This window comes from Vigna unguiculata, chromosome 6 (genome assembly GCF_037176805.1).
Source record: "Vigna unguiculata cultivar grain cowpea cultivar isolate G323 ecotype 2 chromosome 6, ASM3717680v1, whole genome shotgun sequence".
Classification (NCBI taxonomy): Eukaryota; Viridiplantae; Streptophyta; class Magnoliopsida; order Fabales; family Fabaceae; genus Vigna; species Vigna unguiculata.
The window spans coordinates 31,719,285-31,742,681 of NC_140797.1; the positions used below are offsets into that span (position 1 = coordinate 31,719,285).

Here is a 23,397-nt window from a genome sequence, read left to right on the forward strand (position 1 = left end):
ATGGGGAGGTTCGTAGAGGCAGGATCACGAGCGGGCAGGTTTGTGTGAGCATCATAAATCCTGAGCCCATGGTTAATCTTGTTATGTGAATTGAAGGTTGAAAAGCCTTGGGGTATTAAGAACTTGGCCAAGGTCTAACTATGATAATATAACTGGGTATTTATATATTATCTAATTTACGTGATTTCTTATATTATTGAGCTCACCCTTTCTGTTTGTGCTTGACGATGATCGTGTAATTCTTTACACGGGAGCAGTTGATAATACAGGTGATGCTGCTAATACATGAGGCAGAGAGAGGGGATAGCTTGGGCTGGAACTAGGAATCTATTTATGTTTCCTGTTCTTTTATTTGGTTTTTTTTGGAAACTGTAATAAGACCATTTCTTTCGTATAGCTTTAATTGTTGTTTAGCGCTTGAATTTAATGTTTTAAATTTTTCTCGCGTTTGAGAATAATAAAAGTTTGATGTTCTTTTTTTTATTATTTATTTTAAATAAGTAATATCTAGTAAGGATGTTACAGTGTCTCTGCTCTTTAAAACACAATTTATATAGTCTGGTCTTAAGTGAAATCAATTGGTTGAATTTTCAATACAATCTGTTGATTTCACTTGACTTAAGTGAGATAGTCGATTGAAAAATAATTCAACTGATTGAATACATTCATACCAGAAACTATATACAACATGCCTTTTAACTTATTAAAACTCATTTTAACAGATTAAAAAGGACACCCTAAGACTAACAAGACAATCTAACATATGTCATATAGCCTACCAATATGGTATAACATGTAACCATAATATTATAAACATTATTTCCATATTTAATACAATAGAAACAAGAAATTCAAGCGGATCTTCATCAATCTTCATCAACCACATGTGGTCTTCATGCACTTTACTTTATCAAATCTTTGCACCAAGCTTGCTTGTGCTAAGAGGAAGAAGTCTAGAGTACTTGAGAATAGGGAGGACTATTCTAGGAGACTTTCAAAACAAGTGAGGTGCAAAGTTCTACTGATTGAAAAGTTATTTTTACAACGAGCAAATGCCTCTATTTGTAGCTTAGAGATCCAACCATGGGATAGGAAAAAGGAGGGAGATTTCAAAATTGAATTTCCCCACATGCTCCTAAAACGAAGGCATAGAGAGTGGATCAAGTGACACTTGTCCACTCATGCTTTCCACATTGCAACATGTGCTAATTATGGAACTAACATGTCTCTTCCCATGTGTGACTAGCCTAGACTTTCTCTTAGACTTGAGTGAGCCCAAGTGAAACCTTAGCTAGGCTACTATGACCCTAGTTTAACCTTATGCAATACAAGAACCAAATCCAAGCCCAAAACTTTACATTACTTAGCTCAAATACAAGGCTTAAAATATCTAGATTACTTAGTCCAAATGCACAACCCAAAATATACTTTTCTACTTTGAACATATATCACATGCTAGGGATTGCCCATGTTGTTAAAAGCTTGGATCTAATGAAGTTAGGGATGACGACGAGGACGAGTTTTATTGTCCCATCCCATTTTCGAAGAAAAAAAATTCATCATCATTCTCATTTCTATATGATAAGAGTTAATCTTTTTGATTTTAGAAAACAATATATTTGTATTTATGTTACTTAAGAATGTCTAAAAAAACTTTCGATGGACATTAAGATAACAAAATTATTTAGATGTGAAACTTCACTTCATTGAGACTCCAAAGGAGTTAAACTCATTAAATTAGATTGCTTGTTTTATTAAATGATCACCTGATATATATTTAGGTTTTAATTTGTACAATTTGATAAACATAACTTTATTTTAACTATGTATATTGTTGGATAATAAAAATATAAAAAAGAAAAAAAAAGTTGATTCATTACTTTTGTAAAGCCTTTTATATTGTCCATTAATTTAAAATCACTATCAATATGATTTCTAAGATAAATATTATAAAATTCAACAAATTTATTATGCAAAATAGTTTGTTATTAGATGATGATGTAACACTGTTCTAGATTATCAATGCATGATTTATTTTCTCAAAAAGAAAAGGTTAGATGCAGCAATTTAGTGGTAGGTTTAGCAATTGCAGTATCATGATTTTAAAGCCCACAAAAATTTAGGAATTTAACAAACTCATGGGTTGAACTTGGACCACAGCCAAACCCAAAGGAAGCCCCTTGTGAAATTCAACACACACCCTTTTTGTGTGTTGTTGCCCTCAAACAATTACACAAACCTGTGCTAAGTGCTAAATCAAGCGACGACGACGGTGGAAGTCGTATCGTGTTCTCCTCCATTCACTGTAAGCCTCTCTCTCTCTCTCTCTTCACTTTTCATTGTTTTTATTTTTTTCCTTTTATTATTATTCCAAACTCAATGCAATCCCAAGGAAAACTTAAGCCATGCAGATCTCTTCTCACCTTCCTCCCCTACCTCTCCCCTCTCGTCTTTCTCTCTCTGGGCTCCCAAATTCGTGTGGGGCCCCGGCACTTCTTCTCTGTGGGTGTTCTTTTTGTGATGTCCCAGTTGGACCCCTGTGTTCAATTCGCCCAAAGTTTTCATCTTTTTCGTGGGGTGTGGTTGGTTTTGCGTGATTCACTGTTTGCTCTGTGTTTCTGGTGTTGAGTAGCAATTCGGGATTGTGGGGTTTTTTGTTTTTGAGGGAAAAAGGACGGTGCCTGTAATGCAATTGATTCTTGGAGCTGATTCTTGAAGTGTTTATGGAGTGATTATGTTTAGTGTTGTGGAATGGGAACGGTTGTTTGCTGAGTTTTATTGAGGTTGAGCCTTGTGGGCGAATGTGCTGGGTTTGTTTTGAGTGGAATAGGTTGTGTCTTGTGTTTTCTGGAAGTTAAGGTTCAAGGAGGAATTGTGGTGTTCGTTTGGTTCAGGAGGTTGGAATGAGATGATAGGAAAATGAAATTTTTGAAATTCTGGAGTAGCAGTTGAGAGGTAATGTGGGGGAGGGGGGTTGTTTTTGAATTGAAAAGTGGTATTAAGTTCAAGAAAGATTCATAATGTATGGTTGAGGATACTGGGTTTTGATGAACTGAGGAGAAAATAAATTAGTTTTCTGTCTTTGGTTTTTGAGTGGGACCCAGAGAGTTTGAAGTTATTTTTAAGAACTTGCTTATTGTTTTCTTCTTGAACAAGGATATGGCTTTATGTGGTTCCAATGAAAGTAAAATGATCTTACCTTGTGTAACTCTTGGTGTAGAATTTTAACTTTTATGTTTTTGTGTGGACTTGACGGCTATTTTACTTTTAGTGATCATTATATTGAATTGTGTGACTCTATTGGGCTTAAAGTAAAAAGAGCAACGTTTCAAATCTGTTAGATGACTATACATTTCCCTTATGTTTTGAATCTGTTGGATGATCCCTTGACTTCCTGTTGGTTGTGATATTTCACGTGTTGTATATCACTAACATGTTAATATTGTCAAATATCACTAACAGCATCAATATGGTGTTCTGCCAAATATCGCTTGCTGTGTTAATATTGTGTTTTGTCGTATATCACTAACTGCTTGAATATTGTGTTTTGTCAGATTTTTTCTGTGGCAACTTTCCCTCAAAATGCTGTTCATACAAGGAAATGGAACTTTGTAACTCAATGAAGCAAGAATAAATGGCAGACAAAGTTGAGGTGTATCCATTACTTGCTTTAGATAACAGGAATGATCAATCCCTAAAATCTGCAATATAAATCCTGCAATTCCTGGTAAAGAAAGTTCTCATATATATATATATATATATATATTTGTGATGTCATTTACTTAATTGAGTTGCTAGGTGCTGACTTCTGTGAGGTTTCATTCTAGGACATCCTTCTGATTATTCCAGTGTATTAAGTTATGAAAATATTAGGCTTGTGGGGTTTTGGGTTTATAATCTGGAATTTTGGATGGGGTTTCTAAATAATAATCCTTAGGATTTTTAGTAGGCTTTTTTCCTTTGATTAGTGATGGATTTTATCTTCTTTTGTCCATTTTTGTGTTGAAGAGTGTGCACTTTTCCAGCCCTTGCATTCCTCTTATGTAAAATTTCTTTTATTAAATGAATTAAGAAAATTTGGAAGACCATGTTACTTATTTCCCTTCTTTCTTGGATGTTTGTAGTTAGTCATTGTAATGGAAGTTGGAGCAGTGGACCCTTATACAACTAATCCAGGTCCAATTGATGGTTCGGTTCTGTATGACCAAGACAAGCATGTCTCTACAGCAGTTTGGGATGGACAGGTGCTGTTTGCTAGTTGAGAAGCCTCTCTGCCTCATCTTTTTTTGCATTTGGTTTTCTAAAAAATCTTGTCTATATCTTGATTATTTATATAGTTTTTCTCTCATTTATGTATTAACAGGAGCGTGGTGCCCTCAGATGTCACGAACATACCTCTAAGCTTGACCAGTGGACCCTTACTCATAAACAGGTTGAAATGGTAGAGAAGGCTGGATTTGGATACCTAAGGTCAATCCCAGCTATTAGTCTAGACAATCCACTTATCTCTGCTCTAGTTGAAAGGTGGAGAAGAGAAACAAACACATTTCACTTGAATGTTGGTGAAATGACAGTAACCCTTAAAGATGTTGCACTCTTGCTTGGGCTGGCTATTGATGGTGAACCTGTAATTGGCATTACCTATACAGCATGCAGTTCTGTTTGTGAAAAGTATCTTGGTAGATCACCAGAATCTGGTTACACAAGTGGTGGAATGGTGAAGCTAAGTTGGTTGAAGGAGTTTTTCTCTCGTTGTCCTGAAGATGCTCCAATTGAAGTGATTGAGCAACATACTCGTGCATATCTTCTCTATCTTGTTGGTAGCACCATATTCTCCACAACTACAGGGAACAAAGTCCCTGTAATGTATTTGCCATTATTTGAGAATTTTGCTAGATGTGGGCAATATGCCTGGGGTGCTGCAGCATTGGCTTTCTTGTACAGAGCACTGGGCAATGCCTCACTAAAAACTCAAAGTACCATTAGTGGCTGTTTAACACTACTTCAGGTAATTTATATAAATGTGCTTTGCATCTTTTTAACTCCTCTCTTTCACTCTTATCTTCATTTCCCTTCAAACCACGATTTTACTTTCTCTAAAGTGTTGAGAGTTTATTGTGTATTTGTAGTGTTGGAGTTACTTTCACCTAAACATTGGACGACCAAAGCTCAATCTTGAGCTGATGCATGATCGATTTCCCTTTGTGCTTAGATGGAAAGGAAAACAAAGTGGCCCAACTGCAAATCGTGATGTAGTTTTCTATCGGAAGGCTCTGGATTCCCTAAAGCCATGTGACGTAAGTCTTATTTTCATTTTGTATGTTTAATACTTCTTCTGACCATGTTAAAAGTAGAATCTAGTTGAACCTATGTAAATATACAGGTGGAGTGGCTCCCATATCGAAACATGGACAGCATGGTAATTCCAGAACATATCAAAAGCACTTTAATTCTTGGGAGGTCAAAGACAATGCTGATATGCTTTGACAAGGCAGAAAGACATCTTCCAAACCGATGCTTAAGGCAATATGGCATGCTTCAATCAATTCCGGATGATGTGGAGCGGTGGGAGAGGAAGAGTAGAGGAGTTGATGGTGGTGTTGATTTGTCAGGGAAAATGGAATCCGAGCTTAACGAGTGGATGGACCGTCAAGTGCAAATTGTTGATGGGGATGAAGGTGTAGATGAAAGTGAGTACATGGAGTGGTATCTGAGAATTACTCGTAAGTTCATCGGCAGGCCTATTTCTCTGTCAACCGAGTTCCAGAGAACGGTAAGGATATGTTTCATGAATTTGCTTTCATATCTTATAGCAATTATGGATTAAGTTTGAAATGCTTTTTAAAGAAAATAAACGAATGTATGCAGAATGCTGGTCTGAGGGATATTGCACACATAGCGGATACCTTTTCAACAAAAGGGTTAGATCCACAACAAATTGAATCAATATCAAGGATAAGATATATTGCACATGAATGTTTGAGAGACCAAATTGGTGGTCCAGTAATGGCTTCAGGGAGCCCACAGGTTGAACTAGGTAAAAGGGTGAGAGGAAAGGAGAGGGTTAGAAGAAAAGGAGGAGCGGGGAAACGAATGCGAAAAGATGGTGTGGTTCATTATAGCACCGTTAGTGAGGATGAACAACCTCAGTATTATGGCACTGCTATTGAGGTTAACCAGTTACATCTAAGTCACATTGAAAGAGAGCTGGATCATGCACAATTATGTTCTGTAGAGAATGCAGTCAGCGTTGTGCAGTTGATTCATGCAGATGCTGATGGCCAAAACATGCAGCTCTGTGATACACACATTGATGTTGATGAATCAGAGCTAGGGTATGCTGCAGGTGAAGAAAATAATGAAGAGCCAGATGATGTAGCTGCCGAATTTAGCCATGAAGAACTAAAGCACAGAACTGGTGAAGAAATAAAGCAAGAGCTTAATCATGTGACTGGTGAGGAAAACATTGAGGAGCTGAATGCAGCCAATGAAATTCACATTGTGCAAGCTTCTCATAATATGGTGATTGATAATTCACAACTTTGTGATGTTAGTCATGATGATATTGATGATACGCTTCATGATGCTGCTGCCGAGTTCGATCACTCCCAACTTGGTGACTCAAGTTTGGTCAATCAACTGCAGAGCAATCCAACTGACAATCTTGTTAATTCTAAGCTTTCACATATTAACCCTGAAAGTGAACTTTCATCTGCTAAAGCAGCAATGGAAGTGTCTCAACATTCTTCTATTGAAACTCATGAGGATATTTCACAGAATGGTGATTGTAGTGTTGCTGTATAGGGTACATACCTTACAATATTGTAGAGAAGCAAAATTTTTTAGGCTGACTCAATTTAAAGGTGTTATATTGTGCCTTGTGTAATTATTTATATTCATTTTTTGATGCATAGCTTGCACTTCCTCCTATGCTTGTGAATTAAGGTGCATGAAATGCAACTTAATTCCCAAGGCATCATCTTAACCATAGTAGAAAATAAATATGACCATGCAAGCAGTAGGAATGGTAAATTTGTACTTTACGTTAATCTTAACCATAGTTTAGTGCCATGGGAAGATAAGATGGGATTAGTGTGATTGTGCAGTTTCAGTATTCCTCTGCAAATGAGGGTAAATGGGAAATCAAAGGCTGGCGGTCTATAATGAAGGAGCTATAAAGGCTGTCTTCCAAAATCCATGTTTTCTTCGTTAAAATATAAAATAAGTTGGTTTTAGTCTCAAATGTCTAATATAGTATGTTTGGATGAGGAGACATTTTATGAGGATAATTTACTTTTTAGAAAATTTGAAATGTTTTATGATAAAATATGTTGATTGAGTAAAGAATTTTAAAAAAAATTGAAAGAGTGATTTTATTATTTCAAATTTTACCTCAAAAAGGTAAGAATTTGAAATTATTTACATTATTAAATTCATATTTTAGTTTATAAAGACTTAGATTTGAGTAGTCTTGGCTCAATTTGATCTGAGATCGACTAAACTTAGTTTATTATAAGCGTGATCCATTCTTTGAGTCCAACACATGATCAAATTTGATCTAATTTTAATTCAATTTGTTTCAGTTTCGCTTGGGTCCAACTTGACTTGGACATTGTTTGACCTGATGTGGACCAAACTTAACTCAATTGAATGTGATTCTGCTCTAACTAGATGACTTGGATCAGACTTAGCTCAACTTGGACCCATGTTGACTTGGCTCGACCAACTTGAGTAGATTCAACTTGATTAAGATTAGTTGACTCAACTTGACCTAGGTTATGTCTGACTTGGCTTAACCTAGGCTCAACTTGACTTAGTCTTGATCAAGCTATCGCGAGATGCGGCCAACTTAGATGAAAGTGAACTAGCCCTGTCTCAGCTCAACTTAGACCTAGGTTGACTTAGCTCAACCTGGGCTCGACTTGACTTGGCTCAAATTTGTTCACTTGAGCCGATTTGACTTGACTCAAATTGATTTAACTTGACAAACTTGGACCGACTCAACTTGACTTGGGACTAAATAGGCTCGGCTTGACTAGACTTAATCTAGTCTTGATTGTGCTACACTCAACTTGGTTTTGATCAAATTAGGACCGACATAGGCCTAATCCAACTCAATTGAATGTGGGTTGCTCAACTTGACTCAACCTAAGCTTGGACCAACTTAATTGGACATGGGTTCAAGCCAACTCAACTTGGATCCAATCCAACTAACTTATTTGAACTTGTATTTGACTCACGATAAGTCTATACCTACTTAACTAAATTTAGGCTTAGATCAAGCCAAGTCTACTTAGCTCAATCTAGCATTTCATAATTTAAAAATAATTTTATTTAATATAATTTGAGAAAAAGTTTTACAAATACAAAATGAAAAGAAAATCTGGAAGCATTTTAACCAAAGAAAAATAAAATAAAGTAAAATAACATCAATCATAAATTACAAAATATTATTGATATTGATATTTTTATAATTTTTAATGATTATTTAATATTTAAATAGTTTTTTAAATTTAATGATAATTAAAATATTTTATCCAAAATAAGAAAACTAAAATTCACTATGAATTGTTGTATTCAAATAAAACATTAGAAATTAAATTCAATGTATTTGAATGGACCAGGAATTATGAAGTTCTCCATTCAAATCTAACAATTTTTTTTTTCACTTAAAAGTAAAGTGATTATATTCTTTTATCGCTAACTAATAATATGGTGTGTATATTAGAATGCATTAACTAAAAATATATTAAAATTTTAGAGAGTAAAATTAAATATCATGGTTTTTTTAATAGACTAATATTTGTAAACGAAATGCACAATTTAAAAAGTAATCATTTATAAAATTATTGAGAATTTCAGTGTAAGTGTAAGTCTAAGTCTCACATTAGGTAAAAATGAGAAAGTGAAGCACTATATAAGGATGAAGACCCATAAACTCATTGCATTAAGGTTTTGGGTTGAGAGTGGTGTCAATGCTTTATGTGATTGGACTCAGGTTTCATTGGTATTGTATCTCATGGAAGACGCAGACCATTGAAGACATTAATCAGGTGGAGAATACCACACCCGAAAAAGATAGTAATCTCACTTATGGTAATTTGATGAGGTTGACCGCTTAATTTCTGGAGAATGTTGACACTGAAGCTCAAGATGATGAGCAACATGGTGATATTGATGATCAATAGGTTGGAGGAGGAGTAGAGGTTCCAATTGGTGATGCTCAAGAGGAATATGATGATGATCTTAGTGATATACCTGAACCACCTCAAGTCCAACTTAGGAGGTCTAACACAACCTTATACAAGGTATTCTTGTGATGAGTATATAACCTTGACTGACGGTGGAGAACCTGAGTGTTTTGAAGAGACTTTGGAGAGTGAATAAAAACAATAATGGTTGGATGCAATGCAAGATGAAATTAAATCTTTGCATGATAATCACAAAGATTGGTGGTGAAAGGTTTCAGACAGAAAAAGGATGTTGATTTCAATGAGATTTTCTTGTTGAAGGTAAGGAAGATTATGTGTGTAGGCTGAGAAAAAGTCTATACAGTTTGACGCAAGCTCCAAGGTAGTGGTATAAGAAGTTTGAGTCTTTTATTTGTAAGCAAGGCTACAAGAAGACTACTTCTGATCATTGTGTCTTTATTAAAAGTTTTTTCCGATGATGACTTTATTATCCTGTTATTATATGTTGATGACATGCTTATTGTTGGGAAAGATGTTTCCAAAATTAACAAGTTGAAGAAGCAATTGGGCAAGTCATTTGCTATGAAAGACTTAAGAGCTGCTAAATAGATTCTTGGAATAAGAATCATTAGAGATAGAAAAGATGGAAAATGCTAAAGCCGTACACACTCCTCTTGCTACTCATTTAAGTTAAGTGTGAAACAGAGTCTTTCAAATGAAGCTGAAAAGGCATATATGAGCAGAGTTCCTTATGCGTCCCGGTGGGCAGTTTGATGTATGCAATGGTGTGCACGAGACCTGATATTGCACATGTTGTTGGTACAATCAATCGATTTTTGTCAAATGCAGATATAGAGAATTGGAATGCCGTGAAATGGATTTTGAGATATCTTCATGATAAAGTTGATATGAAGCTTTGTTTTGGAGGTGCTAAGCCTAATTTGGTGCGATACTCAAATTTAGATGTGGCTTGGCAATCAAGACTGCAAAGGTGTCTAACATTGTCTACTATAGAGGCAAAGTTCATTGCCATAACTGAAGCATGCAAGGAGTCGATATGGTTGAAGAAATTCTTGCAAGAGCTTGGTTTTGGACAAGATAACTATTCATTATTTGTTGATAGTTAAAGTGCTATCCATCTCGATAAGAATCCAACTTTCCATTCTAGATCCAAACATATTGATGTGAGGTATCATTTGATACATGATGCTTTGGATGCTAAACTGTTGCCATTGAAAAAAGTTCATACAGATGATAATGGTGTTGATATGATTACTAAAGCATTACCAAGAGGGAGGTTTTAAGTTTGTTGTGAGATCATCTGTTTGACGGTTATCTCCATATAGTTGTGAGAGAGAAATTTGTTGGGTATTGGGCTCCCTTGAAAAAGACCAAAACTTGAGAAACTCATGTCTGACTTAACCTAGTGGAGATGAGGCTGTAAAATAAATAGAGTGGTAGAACACACTACAAATTCTAGCACATTGAGGGAAAGGTAGAGGGAAAAATATGCTCACATTTTTTACAGAGCTGAGAACCTTGTTGGGCTTTTTAAGGGAGGAGGTTCACTAGGGAGATACAACACTAATGAGACCTGAGCCCAACCACATAAGGCATTGACACCACTCTCAACCCAAAACCTTAAGGCAATGGGTTTATGGGTCTTCGTCCTTATATGGTGCTTCACTTTCTCATTTCTACCCAATGTAGGACTTAGACTCACACTTAGATTCCAAACAATCTCCCCCTCAAGGGTGAGTCTCTTCCACCACATTGGTACACTCCCCCTCCAATGAAAACATTCAAGTACCCCTTCTCGTACCGTCGTTCTTCTTAACGGGACATGCTTACTTGGAACCCTTGCCAATAAGATTTTCGATATAAGGACACTACTCGTTTGTGCCGGTCACCAAGACTAACCATCGGCTTTGATACCATTCTGATGGGGAAAACAACAACACAAGCAATATATCAGAGAATGCAATAGATATAATTTCCCCTAACTTGGAAGAATTTATGAGGAGCAACTATTAAAGAACAACAATAATAAATCACCAGAATCACAAATAAAGGCATCAAGATTTTTAACGTGGAAAACCCCTCAAATAAAGCATAAAAACCACGAGTCGTCAAGACCAAAGAAATAGCTTCACTATGATCAAAAATAGTACAAATGAGTCTCAATCAACTGCACAAATTAGTGTCTAACACCCAACCAAATAGAAAAGTAACAAAGATTTCAAATAGAGAAGAACAAAGAGAAGAAAACTTATAAAATCACTGCTGCAGTGCGAAGTTAATGTCTCCAAAATTAGACTTCGTATCGACGATCTGACTGGTCAGAATAAAGAACAGTGTGTCCTGAACCTGCTATAAAAGTTTCAGCCCGATGCACGATGAATGAATCCACAATGTCGATTTTACGGTGGCAACTATGTAAAAAAGGTGAACATATTTTTTCCTCTATCTCTCCCTCAATGTGTTAGAATTTTCAGTGTGTTTTGACTTTATTGTTCTGCCTCTCTATTTATTTTGCGACATCCTCTTCATTAAGTCAGATGAGACATGAACTTTTCAGATTTTGAACATTTTCCCCATATAGGAAGAGAGTTCAATACCTAATAAAACAAATATTTTAACTAGTTTTTCTTCTATTTTCTAGCATCGATTTTCTTAGCTCTAACAAGTTAAAAACTAATTTTTACAGAGAGACAATAAGCGACAAAGAGAGGATCATACATGCCTTAATCTATAGAATGTAAAATGTAAAACTATTATCTAATCAGACTATTTTAGCTTAAATAAGTTATAAGTTTTCATTTATTCTTCAAATCAAATTCTCGTGATCTGCATTTAATAATGGAATTTATGATTAAAATTAACTTGTATGCATATTTTAAGGTTTAGAATTCAGTTTAACTAGTTTTTTTGAAAAGCCTATTTGATTTTGGATTTTGTAAATATGGTGAGAGCAACCGTTCAAGTAAAGTGTAACACCAGGAATAAATCAATAAAATTGCAGTAGTGAAAAAAAAATGAAAATTTAAAAAAGAAAAGAAAAGAAACAAGTAAAACATTTATTCATGATTGATTTAATTGACGTGATAAAATAAAATAAAATTATAAATCGAAGAATATGAATAAAGTATCTTTGAGTTTGAAATGAAATTTGATTAAATGGTAAGAAATATTTAAATATTTACTACTCGGGTTAAATTCTCATTCTCATTAAGTACCTATTAGTATCCGTAATTTCATAAAATAAATTTTATGTAAATGATTACTTTTTAAATATATAAATTAAAGTTGAAATAAGTTGCTTCTCGCAGTACCAAAACTTAAGTTAATTTTATCTTTAAGAAGATGAAATAATTTTATTATGTCATGCTAACCCATATTTTTGGATACGTTAAAAGTATAATTAATAAGTATTGAATTTTATAAAAATTTATAAACAACAAAAATGTTAAATAAACTTTGACCGAAATAATTATTAATATAATTTTACTTTATTTAGAAAAAAAAATTCATATATATAAGTATAATTTATTTGCTAAAAAAAAAATTTAAAAAATTATTAAATACTAACATAAGTATATTTTAATGTTATTAAAAATTAAAATATAATTAAACGTAAATTTTTTTTAAATTAACAGAAAATAAAAATTGTTTATTTTTTAATAAAAGAATAATTAACATAATATTATTTGTATTAAAATAATAATATTTTTTTTTTTATTTTTTTAATATTTAATTATATTTTAATATTTAACAATATTAAAATATAATTAATTTATTATTTTTTGAACTTCTTTTTTATCAAATAAATTATTAATTACAAATGTATAACACTTATTTATGAGTATTTTTTTTCTCTAAATAAAATAAAAATACATTAATAATTGTTGGAGTTATTATTCATTTAATATTGTAGTTATCTATAAACTTTTACAATATTTAATGTTCATTAATTACATCTTAAATTCCCTTAAGGTATTATTAACATTCTTCTTACTTTAAATAATTGATCTAAATTCAAATACAATCTAACAATTAACCACATAAAAGTAATTTCAGGTAAAAAAATTAACGTACAAAATTATACTAAGAGAACAAAATCAAGGAAAAGAATAATTAGTTTTAAAGATAATATTATTAACAAAACAATTATACTAAGAGTGAATTCCTTAATCATTATTCTAGTTATTTCTAATACTTCCATTTTTTTGGAGAGATAAATGAGAAAATAACTTCAAGAAAGAAAATGAAAATTTTTTAATAAAAAAATATTATATCATTTTGTTTACTTTTATATTTTTTTTTCTATTTTAGAATAAGACTTCGAGTTTGTATTTTAAAAAATATAATTTTGAGAGGATTATTACCAAAATTAATCAATTACATTTTCGTAAAAAAAATAATTACTTTATTTTATTTTTATTAATTATTTTTTTTTATTTATTCACACTATTAATATATAATTAATTATTAATAAAAATGTTAACGAATATTGAAAGCCTTAATCTATATACATTTTAAAATGGAAAGGATTAACTAAATTGTTAAAAGATCATGATTGTATTTTTAAAAGTGAGAGTTTCTATTAATGAAAAACAAAATTCAACTAATTAAATTAATAAATAGTCGAAAAAAATATGAAAAATAAAACAAAAATGGGAACACGTGCATTTTCTGCATATTCAACTCTGGAACGCACACGTGCATCAATTGCTGAAGCAATTTCTCTCTTCCTTCAAACCTCCAATTCAACTCTGATCCGCAAATCCATTGGCCTATTCAATCCTTTCCCTTTCTTCAATCATTCAAATTCTCCAATCAACAAGGAACCATCGACAAACAACCATGTCAACCGCTTCCGAACACACAGCACGCAATCGTTTAGCCACTCTCGCAGCTCACTTATTTCCCTCCGACGTTGCCGCCACCGCCACGATCCAACCCCTCCACCTTTCCGCGGCCTCCGGAGCCTCGCCGCCTGGGAACCTCAAAGGTACCCTCACCATCGTCGATGAGAGGACCGGAAAAAAGTACCAGATCGAGGTTTCCCCAGAAGGCACCGTTAGAGCCTCTGACTTCAAGAAGGTACTGCTGATGCTGATTCATTCTCCATTTCCGATTTTAGGAAGTGGGTTTTTGTCAATTGTTATTTTTTCGTTTGCTTTGAATCGTTTTGGAGTTGGGGTTGGCTCCTCTTTTTGGATTTGTGGTGTGATTTATGTCGATGTGCTTTTTAGTAGAAAGTTTTTTCTCTTGTGATCTTGATCCTTGAAAGGCGTTTTAATTTGGTGAATTGGGTTGTGCTCAATTTTACTCCTTTGTGATTGTCGGTAAATGAATTTTATGGTCACTTAGGTCCTAAAACTATGAAAATTTCAAACTAATCCTCAAAAATAGAAGCCGTTCCATCTAAGTCTCCAAATTTACTAATTACTATCATTTGGGTCTGTGAACTGAAGTTAATATTAACAATTTAAGTTATACACTACGCTTGTAACAGTTGGACAAAGTTGATTGAAATATCAAAGTTCAAGTTTCTAAGTTTTTTATTTTTTTTTAATTTCCTTAGTTTCAGAGACCAGGTAACTACACCTAACAATTTCAAGGACGAACTACGTTATTTTTGTGTCTCTTGAATTTGTTGGAATGAGTGAATCACCAATTTGGTTTAGGGATCGGTCGATTTGGTCACTGACATCAACATAGGCAAACTGATGTATGAAATTATAAATTGTCATACAGGTTGGTCTTTTTATTAGCTGGTGTCATTTAACGTGAAAAAATCTTAGTTGGCATGTCGAATACCTATGTCATCCAACTAAGCACACACATACCTGCCACTTAGTAGGGAAAAATTTGACTGAAATTGGATAAATCTTTTTTGATGAAATTGAACACCCATCTCTTTGTGTTCTCCATTTAATTGAAGTACAACTTTTTCAGCTCCATTTCGCAGCTCACACCATTATCAATTTCAGCTCAGAAAAAATGTTTCTAGAACATTTCCAATTCTAAAGGGCGTACATATACATGGAGTTAAATAAAAAATTTCTGCACTTGGTGGAGAATGAGAATTATTGTGATTGTTAAACTATAAAGATAAAAAGAAACATTGAGTTGAAACCACATTTTTGTGACAACACGGGTAGTTTATTTCTATTGAAATACAGAAATCAATAGAATAAATTAAAGAGATTTTATATCATCTAATAGTAAAAATATGATCCTAGAATAGCACAAATATGATCTTGATATTTCTCATATAAAGATGTGATCCTATATCTGGAATTATAGAGATATGATTCTTATTTCTGTAATTATAACACTGACCTTGTGTTTGAACAAGAAGCAGCAAAACGTAAGCAAGCAATCACTTATGCATTGGCTGAACTGGAAAATTTAATTGAATTGTTTGACTTCACCATGTTAGGACCTTAGAAGAAGACAAGTCTTAGATGTGGCTAAGATTCCTAAGACATGGTAGGTTTATGTTAGAAGAAAAAAGAACTAGTTACATCAGTTAGTTAGTAGTAATGTGTTGGAGTATAAGGTTGTGTTATATAAATACCTAAGTGAGTTGTTTGTAAGAGTTACTTTTGGTTCTTTGATTGTTATTGGGAGAAAGTCTGTTCTCTGTCTGGAGTGTTAACTTGGGGGAACTCTTGAAGTTCTATCTTTGCATTTCAATAAACGTCTTTGCTAAATCTCGCTCTACCTTTTCCTATTTCTCTCCCTAATTCTTTCAGTTCCTGAACACTGCCAAGAACATAAAGCCCAAGAACATAAGCTGTGGCCAATTTCAACCTGCATCCAGCTTTGGGGTTCCCCGCAAAATTCCGGATTAGGGTTTATGTGTTTCGAGTAAACTTTGCATATTTGATCAAAACTTTAGGTTTTGTTCATGTGGAAGTAATTGCTTGCTCCTTGTTTTAGTTCTTCTTGCTTGTACGTGGATTAATCCTAGCACTCAACTGCATACCACTGTGAAAGTCTTTTTTATTCCCTATATGTATGCACTTGGAATTTGAAATTTTGAAGAAATGTTTTTTCCTGTGCACTCATGAATAGTGTGAAGACAAAGAGAGGTGAGGTGAGGCCGGCCAACAGTGAGTGGGACCTAATGCGAACTTTGGAAGAAAGAGACTTTTCTAGGGAGCTGTATGTTGGGTCATTTTGTCAACAAATTTGACCTTTTTGCTTTGAGAAACTATTGGCAAAAATATTTTTTTGTTTGTGAGCCTAGGGTTTGAGTGTTAGTGGCCCTACCCTTGTGCTGGTCTTGAAGAGAGAAGGGGTCAATTTCATCAAAAATGATTTATCAAATTTTCAGTCAATTTATTTGGTTCCTCTTACATGGCATGCACTTTTGGATGTCATGCAAACACTTGAGGTACCAACTCAGTTTTTCTAACAATTTTACAAGACACCAACTAATGGATGGATTGAATTGATTGATAATTTACAATTTCAGAGGTAATTTTGCTTTTTTGTTAATGTCAGGGATCAATTACCTGACTGCTTTAATTTCAAGGATCAAGTTGGGGATGCACTAATTTGGCATTAGGGTCTCTCTCTTTTGTAATTGAGAACATGCAAAACGACCAAACTCCAAATGTTTTCTTTTAGTTATTTCACTTTATTTTCTATTTTCAAAAGTTTGTATGGAAAACAGTAAAAACCAGAAAAGGAAAAAAGTTGTTTTTCAATGATTCTTATTCAAGCATTTGAAAATAGGATAAGATGGAAACATTGTGAAATTTTTTTATTACAAGTAAAACTAAAAATGAAAAAAAAAAGGGTTTCACAATCCAAACAACTTTGAAGGTAAGTATTTTTTGTTTGTAGGTATTTATTCAGATTTTATAGTGAAGCACTGAAATTGTAGATATGGTGGTCTGTAATTAATTGTAATGATGTTTATGTATGCTAATTCTTAGTATTAGATTATAGGGTTTTTAACTTTTTGATGTGTAGATATCAACTGGGAAAAATGACAAGGGACTCAAGCTTTATGATCCTGGCTACTTGAACACTGCTCCAGTCATCTCAAGGATTTCTTACATTGATGGTGATGCGGGAATCCTTAGATATAGAGGATATCCGATTGAGGAATTGGCAGAGAAAAGCACCTTTACGGAAGTGTCATATCTCATAAGTGAGTATTGTTTAGTAATTTCTTTGCACGTGCATGGGGCTTTTGTTGCCATTGCTTCTGATAAATAGTGGGTTTTTCTTTTCACTGATGATTATCTGAGTTTCTAATTTTATATCACCAAAGATGCGTAGATGTAGTCTCCTTATTAATAAATTCAGGCTTCATTTTATGCATTACTTATATGTTTTTAGTGTTTGTTAAATCTATCTTACTCTATCATTTTAGTGTATGGAAATTTGCCTTCTGAAAGTCAGTTAGCAGCATGGGAGTTCAACATATCACAGCATTCAGCTGTACCACAAGGAGTTTTGGTGAGCTTTTCTGCTATCAAAAAACTTACTATTGGTTTAAGGACCCAAATTTTTATCTGGCAACCTTTTTTGTTTCAGTCAGTAACCACTTTTAGATTTGTTAGCAAATCACATCTTTTGTATTATTACTTAAAAATTTAATATGGCAATTGTATTTTACATTGTCAAAAAACTTTGGTAGCTCTTTTTATTTTTATCTATTGGTTAGCATTTAGAGTGAACAAGTGATTCAAAGCTATTTTAGTAGATCAGAGTAAATTAAGCAGTAAGTTCATGCACATACACATACACTTCATATAGTTCATACATCATGAAGTCATAACTTGCACTTTAGTATTGTATGTCTCTATTGTCTTCACTCTCGAAGATATATTCTAGCAATGCTTTTATGGAGAAAATTGAGAATCATACTAAGCATGTTGTTATCTCACTTAATTGGATAGTTGATAAAGGTTAGGGGTGGTTCATGTATCAGTATGATTATTGTTCATGTTTTATGTTACAAATATTGCTATTTTACCAGACTGGTTTGTGTTCTAATGTATAAGCCTGGGAATTTCTTGTGCAATCACTCTACATAGTTCTTTTGTCATGATCATTCAAAGGAGAGTAATCAGGTTGTTAATTTCTTTTTAGAAGTACAAGTGTATTAAGCTAACAACAGCGGTATACATTTCTTTTGTAGGATATAATAAAAGCAATGCCACATGATGCACATCCGATGGGTATGCTTGTTAATGCCATGAGCGCTTTGTCTGTTTATCATCCCGATGCAAACCCTGCTCTCCATGTAAGTAACACAAACTTTGGCCAAGTTCAAGTTACTGAATTTTTTATCTGCTTAGCATTGATGCATAAATTATGGTAATATAATACGGATCCTTCAAACCTTACTTTTGTAATGGAAATATGCTAATTTTTTTTGTGTAACTTGTCCTATTTTTTTAAAATTTCTGTACTTGGCAAATCTTTTAGCTTGTTTCATTTGACTTTTTGAGTATTATATACGACAATAAACTTTGCTTCTCTTGAGATTAAAGGGATTTAGGCAGGTAAGGAGGAAGAGAGAGAATAGAGATTCTGAATAATATTGTCATGTAGGTAACGACATTATGCGCGTTGGAAGTGATACAAAAAACAAAGATCTATTTTTACTTATACAAGACTCTTAATCCTAATTGTTGGAAGTCCTATATCGACTAGAGATAAGGCCAATTTAGAGTATGTAAGTGGGTACAAACTTTACCTTACAAATCGATTTTATGGAGTTAAATTAGGCTTAAAATCCACTACATAGTATCAGAACCATTGTTAGAGTCTATCCTAGCGAGATTTGTGTTTGTTGGACATATCATTCCATCCGCTATCGGACCGCTATCAGATCATCTATTAATGTCTAGTTCCACGCACAAGATGTATATACCCCGGCATGAGGGGTGTGTGTTGGAAGTTCTACATCGACCAGAGATAAGGTCAATTTAGAGTATAAAAGTGGGTGTAAACCTCACTTTACAAGCAGGTTTTGTGGAGTTGAATTAAACTTAAAATCTACTTCTTAACACTAATGAAATAGGGAAACAAATAGTAAAATGTAACGAAATATGGAAGCTACTCCCTTTAAATTTTCTAAGATATTCAAAACTACTCTAAATATATAATGATGATACTATGATATTCCCTCTAGATATTCTAACTGATTCTAAGCATTATTGGAGCCCTTGAAGATTTTAGATGTCTACAAAAATGGGTAACTGGAATTTAGAATTAAATAAAAGCTCAGAACTACAGCATTTTATAAATTAATGTTATTTTTCTTTAAGTTACTAACCCTGCTGGTCTGAGTTGGTAGCTATTGCGTAAGGTGATTGCACTATTTAAGTGTATAATGAGTCAAGTAATTCAAGGAACTGCATCTTACTTTCCTAGTTTAAATAATAATTTACCTTGACTGTCTTGTTGTATTTGATTCAGCTTTGATTATTTCTCGTAACACTTTTTTATATTTTAATGTAGGGTCTTGATATCTACAACTCAAAGCAAGTGAGAGACAAGCAAATAGCACGGGTTATTGGAAAGGTTTACTTATTGAGTTGTCTTTATTCTTCTTAATTATCAGTCCATGGTATATGTAATTAATGATTCAATTATTCTGAATGCTTTTCATGCTTATCGGTTATTTTCTGAATTTTTGTGAAATATTTATTCAATTCAATGCTAATTTGCAAGGGCTGTCCAACTGCTTTGTTCCATCATCATTTTTTCTACTTTGACTGCAGATAACGACAATTGCTGCTGCTATTAATCTTAGATTGGCAGGAAGACCGCCTGTGCTTCCATCCAACAAACTTTCTTACACAGAGAATTTCCTATACATGCTAGATTCTTTGTATGTCTTACTGTGTAAAGTCTGATTGATATTTGAATTAACCTGAAGTTGTTTCTTGTATTAAGTTATTTCTTTGTCTGATCTTCATGATGCTTTTCTTTTTCTGTTCTTCATATATATAAAAAATCAAAATCTTTGAATCAGAAGTAACAAGATTTACTCACCAAAAAATACTATGTAGTATGATTTAATCAATGATGGTAGAATTGTAACCACATTAGCTGAATTTTGTTATCGGGAGACTATATGGCATAAATCAAATAATGTCTCCATTATTCATGTTTTCAGTGGCAATCGATCATATAAACCTAATCCTCGGCTAACTCGAGCGCTAGATATTATCTTCATCCTGCATGCAGAACATGAAATGAATTGTTCTACATCCGCTGTGCGGCACCTCTCATCAAGGTAGAATCTGGTACATAAAAGTACGAGAGTTCTGCAAAACAAATTTACTGAGTCTGCTTTAACTGCGTCTAAATATTCACAAGTGACACAATTTAGCCCAAGTAGTAATTTTCCAAGTAAAAGGAAGTAACCTATCTCATCACATTGCCTTATTTTTACCTTGCAGTGGTGTTGATGTATATACTGCTGTTGCTGGGGCTATTGGAGCTCTATATGGACCTCTTCATGGTGGAGCCAATGAGGTAATGTAAATACGGAAAGCAAATAGAGTAGAGTTATATCTAACCTTTGTATAATGTAGAAACTACAGGTTAAATCTTCATGGCTTAGGATGTTCTTGTGATTATTTTACCATTGCTTGCTTAAATACGGAAAGAAAGTAATGTAGAAATCTAACCTTTGATTATACTCATTTGACTATGCTAATGTAACTTTTTGTTACGCAGGCTGTACTCAAAATGTTGAGTGAAATTGGAACTGTTGAGAACATTCCAGCGTTCATTGAGGGTGTTAAAGCCAGGTGGCTATTACTTATTTCTTTCTTGTATCTTTGCGTTTTCCCTTTTCTGTGTAGAATAGTGGTGTAATGACTTGCTCTTATGTGACTCCTACTTTTTGGGTCTCTTCACCGCAAGTAGGAGAAATGATAGTTTTATTTGATATTATTGTCTGATGTGTTTCTTTCTTCAGGAAACGAAAGCTCAGTGGTTTTGGACATCGTGTGTACAAAAATTATGATCCAAGAGCAAAGGTCTTAAGAAAACTGACAGAGGAAGTGTTTTCCATTGTTGGCCGGGATCCTCTTATAGAGGTGTTTATCCATTTTCTGTTATCTGTTTGTGCTGTTGTGTATCTGTTGTATGTTCCTTAAACTGAGTACGCTGTTCATAAGGCCTATGATTGGACTGTGAATACAATATCTAAATATTATATTTTAAAAGTCTTTTTTTGTATTATTTTGGGACATTTTTAAAAACAAATGTTACAAACTGTTTTGTATATGTATGTGTACAAGTATTTGAATTTAATTCTATAATAATCCAGCCAAATTCTTTGAGCTTGTTACTGCAAAAGTTCTTATACTTAATGAATGTCAAATCATTTCAATAAATTTAGTTTGAATTTGTAAGTTTCATCTGAAATGACTTGATTGTGCAGATTGCAGTGGCCTTGGAGAAGATTGCACTGTCTGATGAGTATTTCATCAAGAGGAAGTTATATCCAAACGTTGACTTCTACTCTGGATTAATTTATAGGTAACCTACTATTACATTAAGTTTTTGTAACCACAGAGGGTAACATATGTTACTCCCCCAGATTAATTGACTAGGATTGAGCTCATTTTTTTGTACCATCAGGGCCATGGGGTTTCAACCTGAGTTTTTCACTATTTTATTTGCCATCCCTCGAATGGCTGGATACTTGGCACATTGGCGAGAGTCCTTGAATGATCCTGATACAAAGATTATGAGACCTCAGCAGGTTATTTCCTTTCTCTAAGTCATTTTTCTGGTTATATTAAGTAAGGTCTTGCTTATTGGCATAATCATTTTGTTAATGCTGATATGCTTGTATGAATGTTTTGTTATGTAGCATTCAGTATCACATTGAGGCTGGACTATATCTTTCTTTAGTAATGGAAAATATTTGTAAATACATCAGATGCATATAGTAAACCATCACATTGGCATAATTGTACTAGTGTTGATGTGATGGTGGAAATGACTCAAGCATGGGTACTTTTGGATTAATCGTAGTTAGTTTTCTGGAACATTTTCTAATAGCAGACATTCCATTAGGCAGTTAAACAAATATCACAGTAATTTGCTGTGGATTTTTTGGTAGTTGCAAATTGTCACCATTTTACTGTTTTGGTTTTTTGAACTACCATTACAGACTGATTTTTTTTTTGTTTTTTATCGTGAACCCGACAAGAATTGACTTTTCTGACTAATTTTGAAATATCTGTTATGTTCAGGTTTACGTTGGGGAATGGTTAAGGCAATATACACCCATGAATCAAAGGACTGTATCAGGTAACACTGATAAACTTGGTCAATTGACAGTATCAAATGCCTCAAAGAGGCGACTTGCTGGATCTGGGGCATAACTTGGATTTACTAGTGAAACTGCCAAAGTGATCAATAAAATCTAGCTCCAGAGAAACTATATTTTTCTTCTGGTACATAAAAGTATAATGGTTTATGTATAAATTATGGCACCATGAATAAAATCATTAAATAAAAAACAGACTATGGTGTTAGTATTTTGTTTCTTGTTATTTTTCTACCTGGAAAAAACTCCTTGTATTTGCAATGCCATATATAATTTTGATAACTCAGTCTCAATGTATTGAATTTGGAACAGATGCAGGGTAGTTCAACTGTTAGAGAGGGTAGTTAAACAGTAATAAATGATTTATAGGCCAATAATTTGTTTATAAACATAATCTGTAATAGAATATTAATAAAGTAAAACTAATGTTGATCATTATTAGTTATTGGAAATTTAGTTTTATAATAACAACAGTGCATAAACTAAAAAAATTGAAAATAGTTTCAATGAACGAGCATAATCTAACCGAACTTTTGTTGTGTTTTTGTGCTCTTCATAAATTATACAAACTTGAAAGTGAATTAAGTTTCGTCCAGTCTCCAAAAAACTTAAATCAGTGGTAAAATTGAATTTTTTTTTATTTTTCATTATTAATTTTTTTATCCTGTAAATTAAATTATTGATCATAATGGCAAAACATAGCTTAACACGTTAATATGTGTATTTTTTAACTTTAAAATTCAACTGACGGGAAAGTTTAATTCTACTATTTATAATAATATATAAAAGGATTTTTTAACGTATATTTTTCTATTTCATTTTGTTACTTTTCATTTAACAGTTTAAGCTATTAAACAACATATTTTATAGCGG

General features: G+C 33.3%; 2 protein-coding genes across 7 annotated transcripts; both read left to right on the forward strand.

The window, feature by feature from the left end:
* The first annotated feature begins 2,156 nt into the window (after positions 1 to 2,156).
* LOC114188261 (Aminotransferase-like, plant mobile domain family protein) lies at positions 2,157 to 6,907 on the forward strand. 6 transcript variants are annotated; one of them, XM_028076845.2, is made up of 7 exons: positions 2,157 to 2,305; positions 3,555 to 3,727; positions 4,125 to 4,257; positions 4,364 to 5,008; positions 5,130 to 5,297; positions 5,384 to 5,773; positions 5,848 to 6,907. In XM_028076845.2, the coding sequence occupies exons 3-7, from the start codon at positions 4,186 to 4,188 to the stop codon at positions 6,802 to 6,804; spliced, it is 2,232 nt and encodes a 743-aa protein (XP_027932646.1). In that variant the 5' UTR covers positions 2,157 to 2,305; positions 3,555 to 3,727; positions 4,125 to 4,185; the 3' UTR covers positions 6,805 to 6,907. The 6 variants fall into 6 exon arrangements, with proteins under 6 accessions (XP_027932646.1, XP_027932641.1, XP_027932645.1 ...); XM_028076840.2 differs by having other exon boundaries at positions 4,125 to 4,244; XM_028076844.2 differs by having other exon boundaries at positions 4,125 to 4,244; positions 5,869 to 6,907.
* A 6,988-nt stretch (positions 6,908 to 13,895) lies between these two features.
* Positions 13,896 to 22,835, forward strand: CSY3 (citrate synthase 3). Its single transcript, XM_028076765.2, has 13 exons — positions 13,896 to 14,294; positions 17,184 to 17,364; positions 17,590 to 17,675; positions 18,361 to 18,465; positions 19,689 to 19,751; positions 19,952 to 20,061; positions 20,350 to 20,469; positions 20,636 to 20,711; positions 20,916 to 20,989; positions 21,160 to 21,280; positions 21,628 to 21,725; positions 21,828 to 21,951; positions 22,448 to 22,835. The coding sequence occupies exons 1-13, from the start codon at positions 14,055 to 14,057 to the stop codon at positions 22,577 to 22,579; spliced, it is 1,530 nt and encodes a 509-aa protein (XP_027932566.1). The 5' UTR covers positions 13,896 to 14,054; the 3' UTR covers positions 22,580 to 22,835.
* Positions 22,836 to 23,397: the final 562 nt, after the last annotated feature.

Coding starts and splice junctions, on each gene's coding strand:
- LOC114188261 (XM_028076840.2), top strand. CDS start 4,137: ATGGAAGTTGGAGCAGTGGACCCTTATACAACTAATCCAGGTCCAATT. Junction 4,245..4,363: donor CAGCAGTTTGGGATGGACAG/GTGCTGTTTGCT, acceptor ATGTATTAACAG/GAGCGTGGTGCCCTCAGATG. Junction 5,009..5,129: donor GCTGTTTAACACTACTTCAG/GTAATTTATATA, acceptor GTGTATTTGTAG/TGTTGGAGTTACTTTCACCT.
- CSY3 (XM_028076765.2), top strand. CDS start 14,055: ATGTCAACCGCTTCCGAACACACAGCACGCAATCGTTTAGCCACTCTC. Junction 20,712..20,915: donor TTCATGGTGGAGCCAATGAG/GTAATGTAAATA, acceptor TTTGTTACGCAG/GCTGTACTCAAAATGTTGAG. Junction 20,990..21,159: donor ATTGAGGGTGTTAAAGCCAG/GTGGCTATTACT, acceptor TTCTTTCTTCAG/GAAACGAAAGCTCAGTGGTT.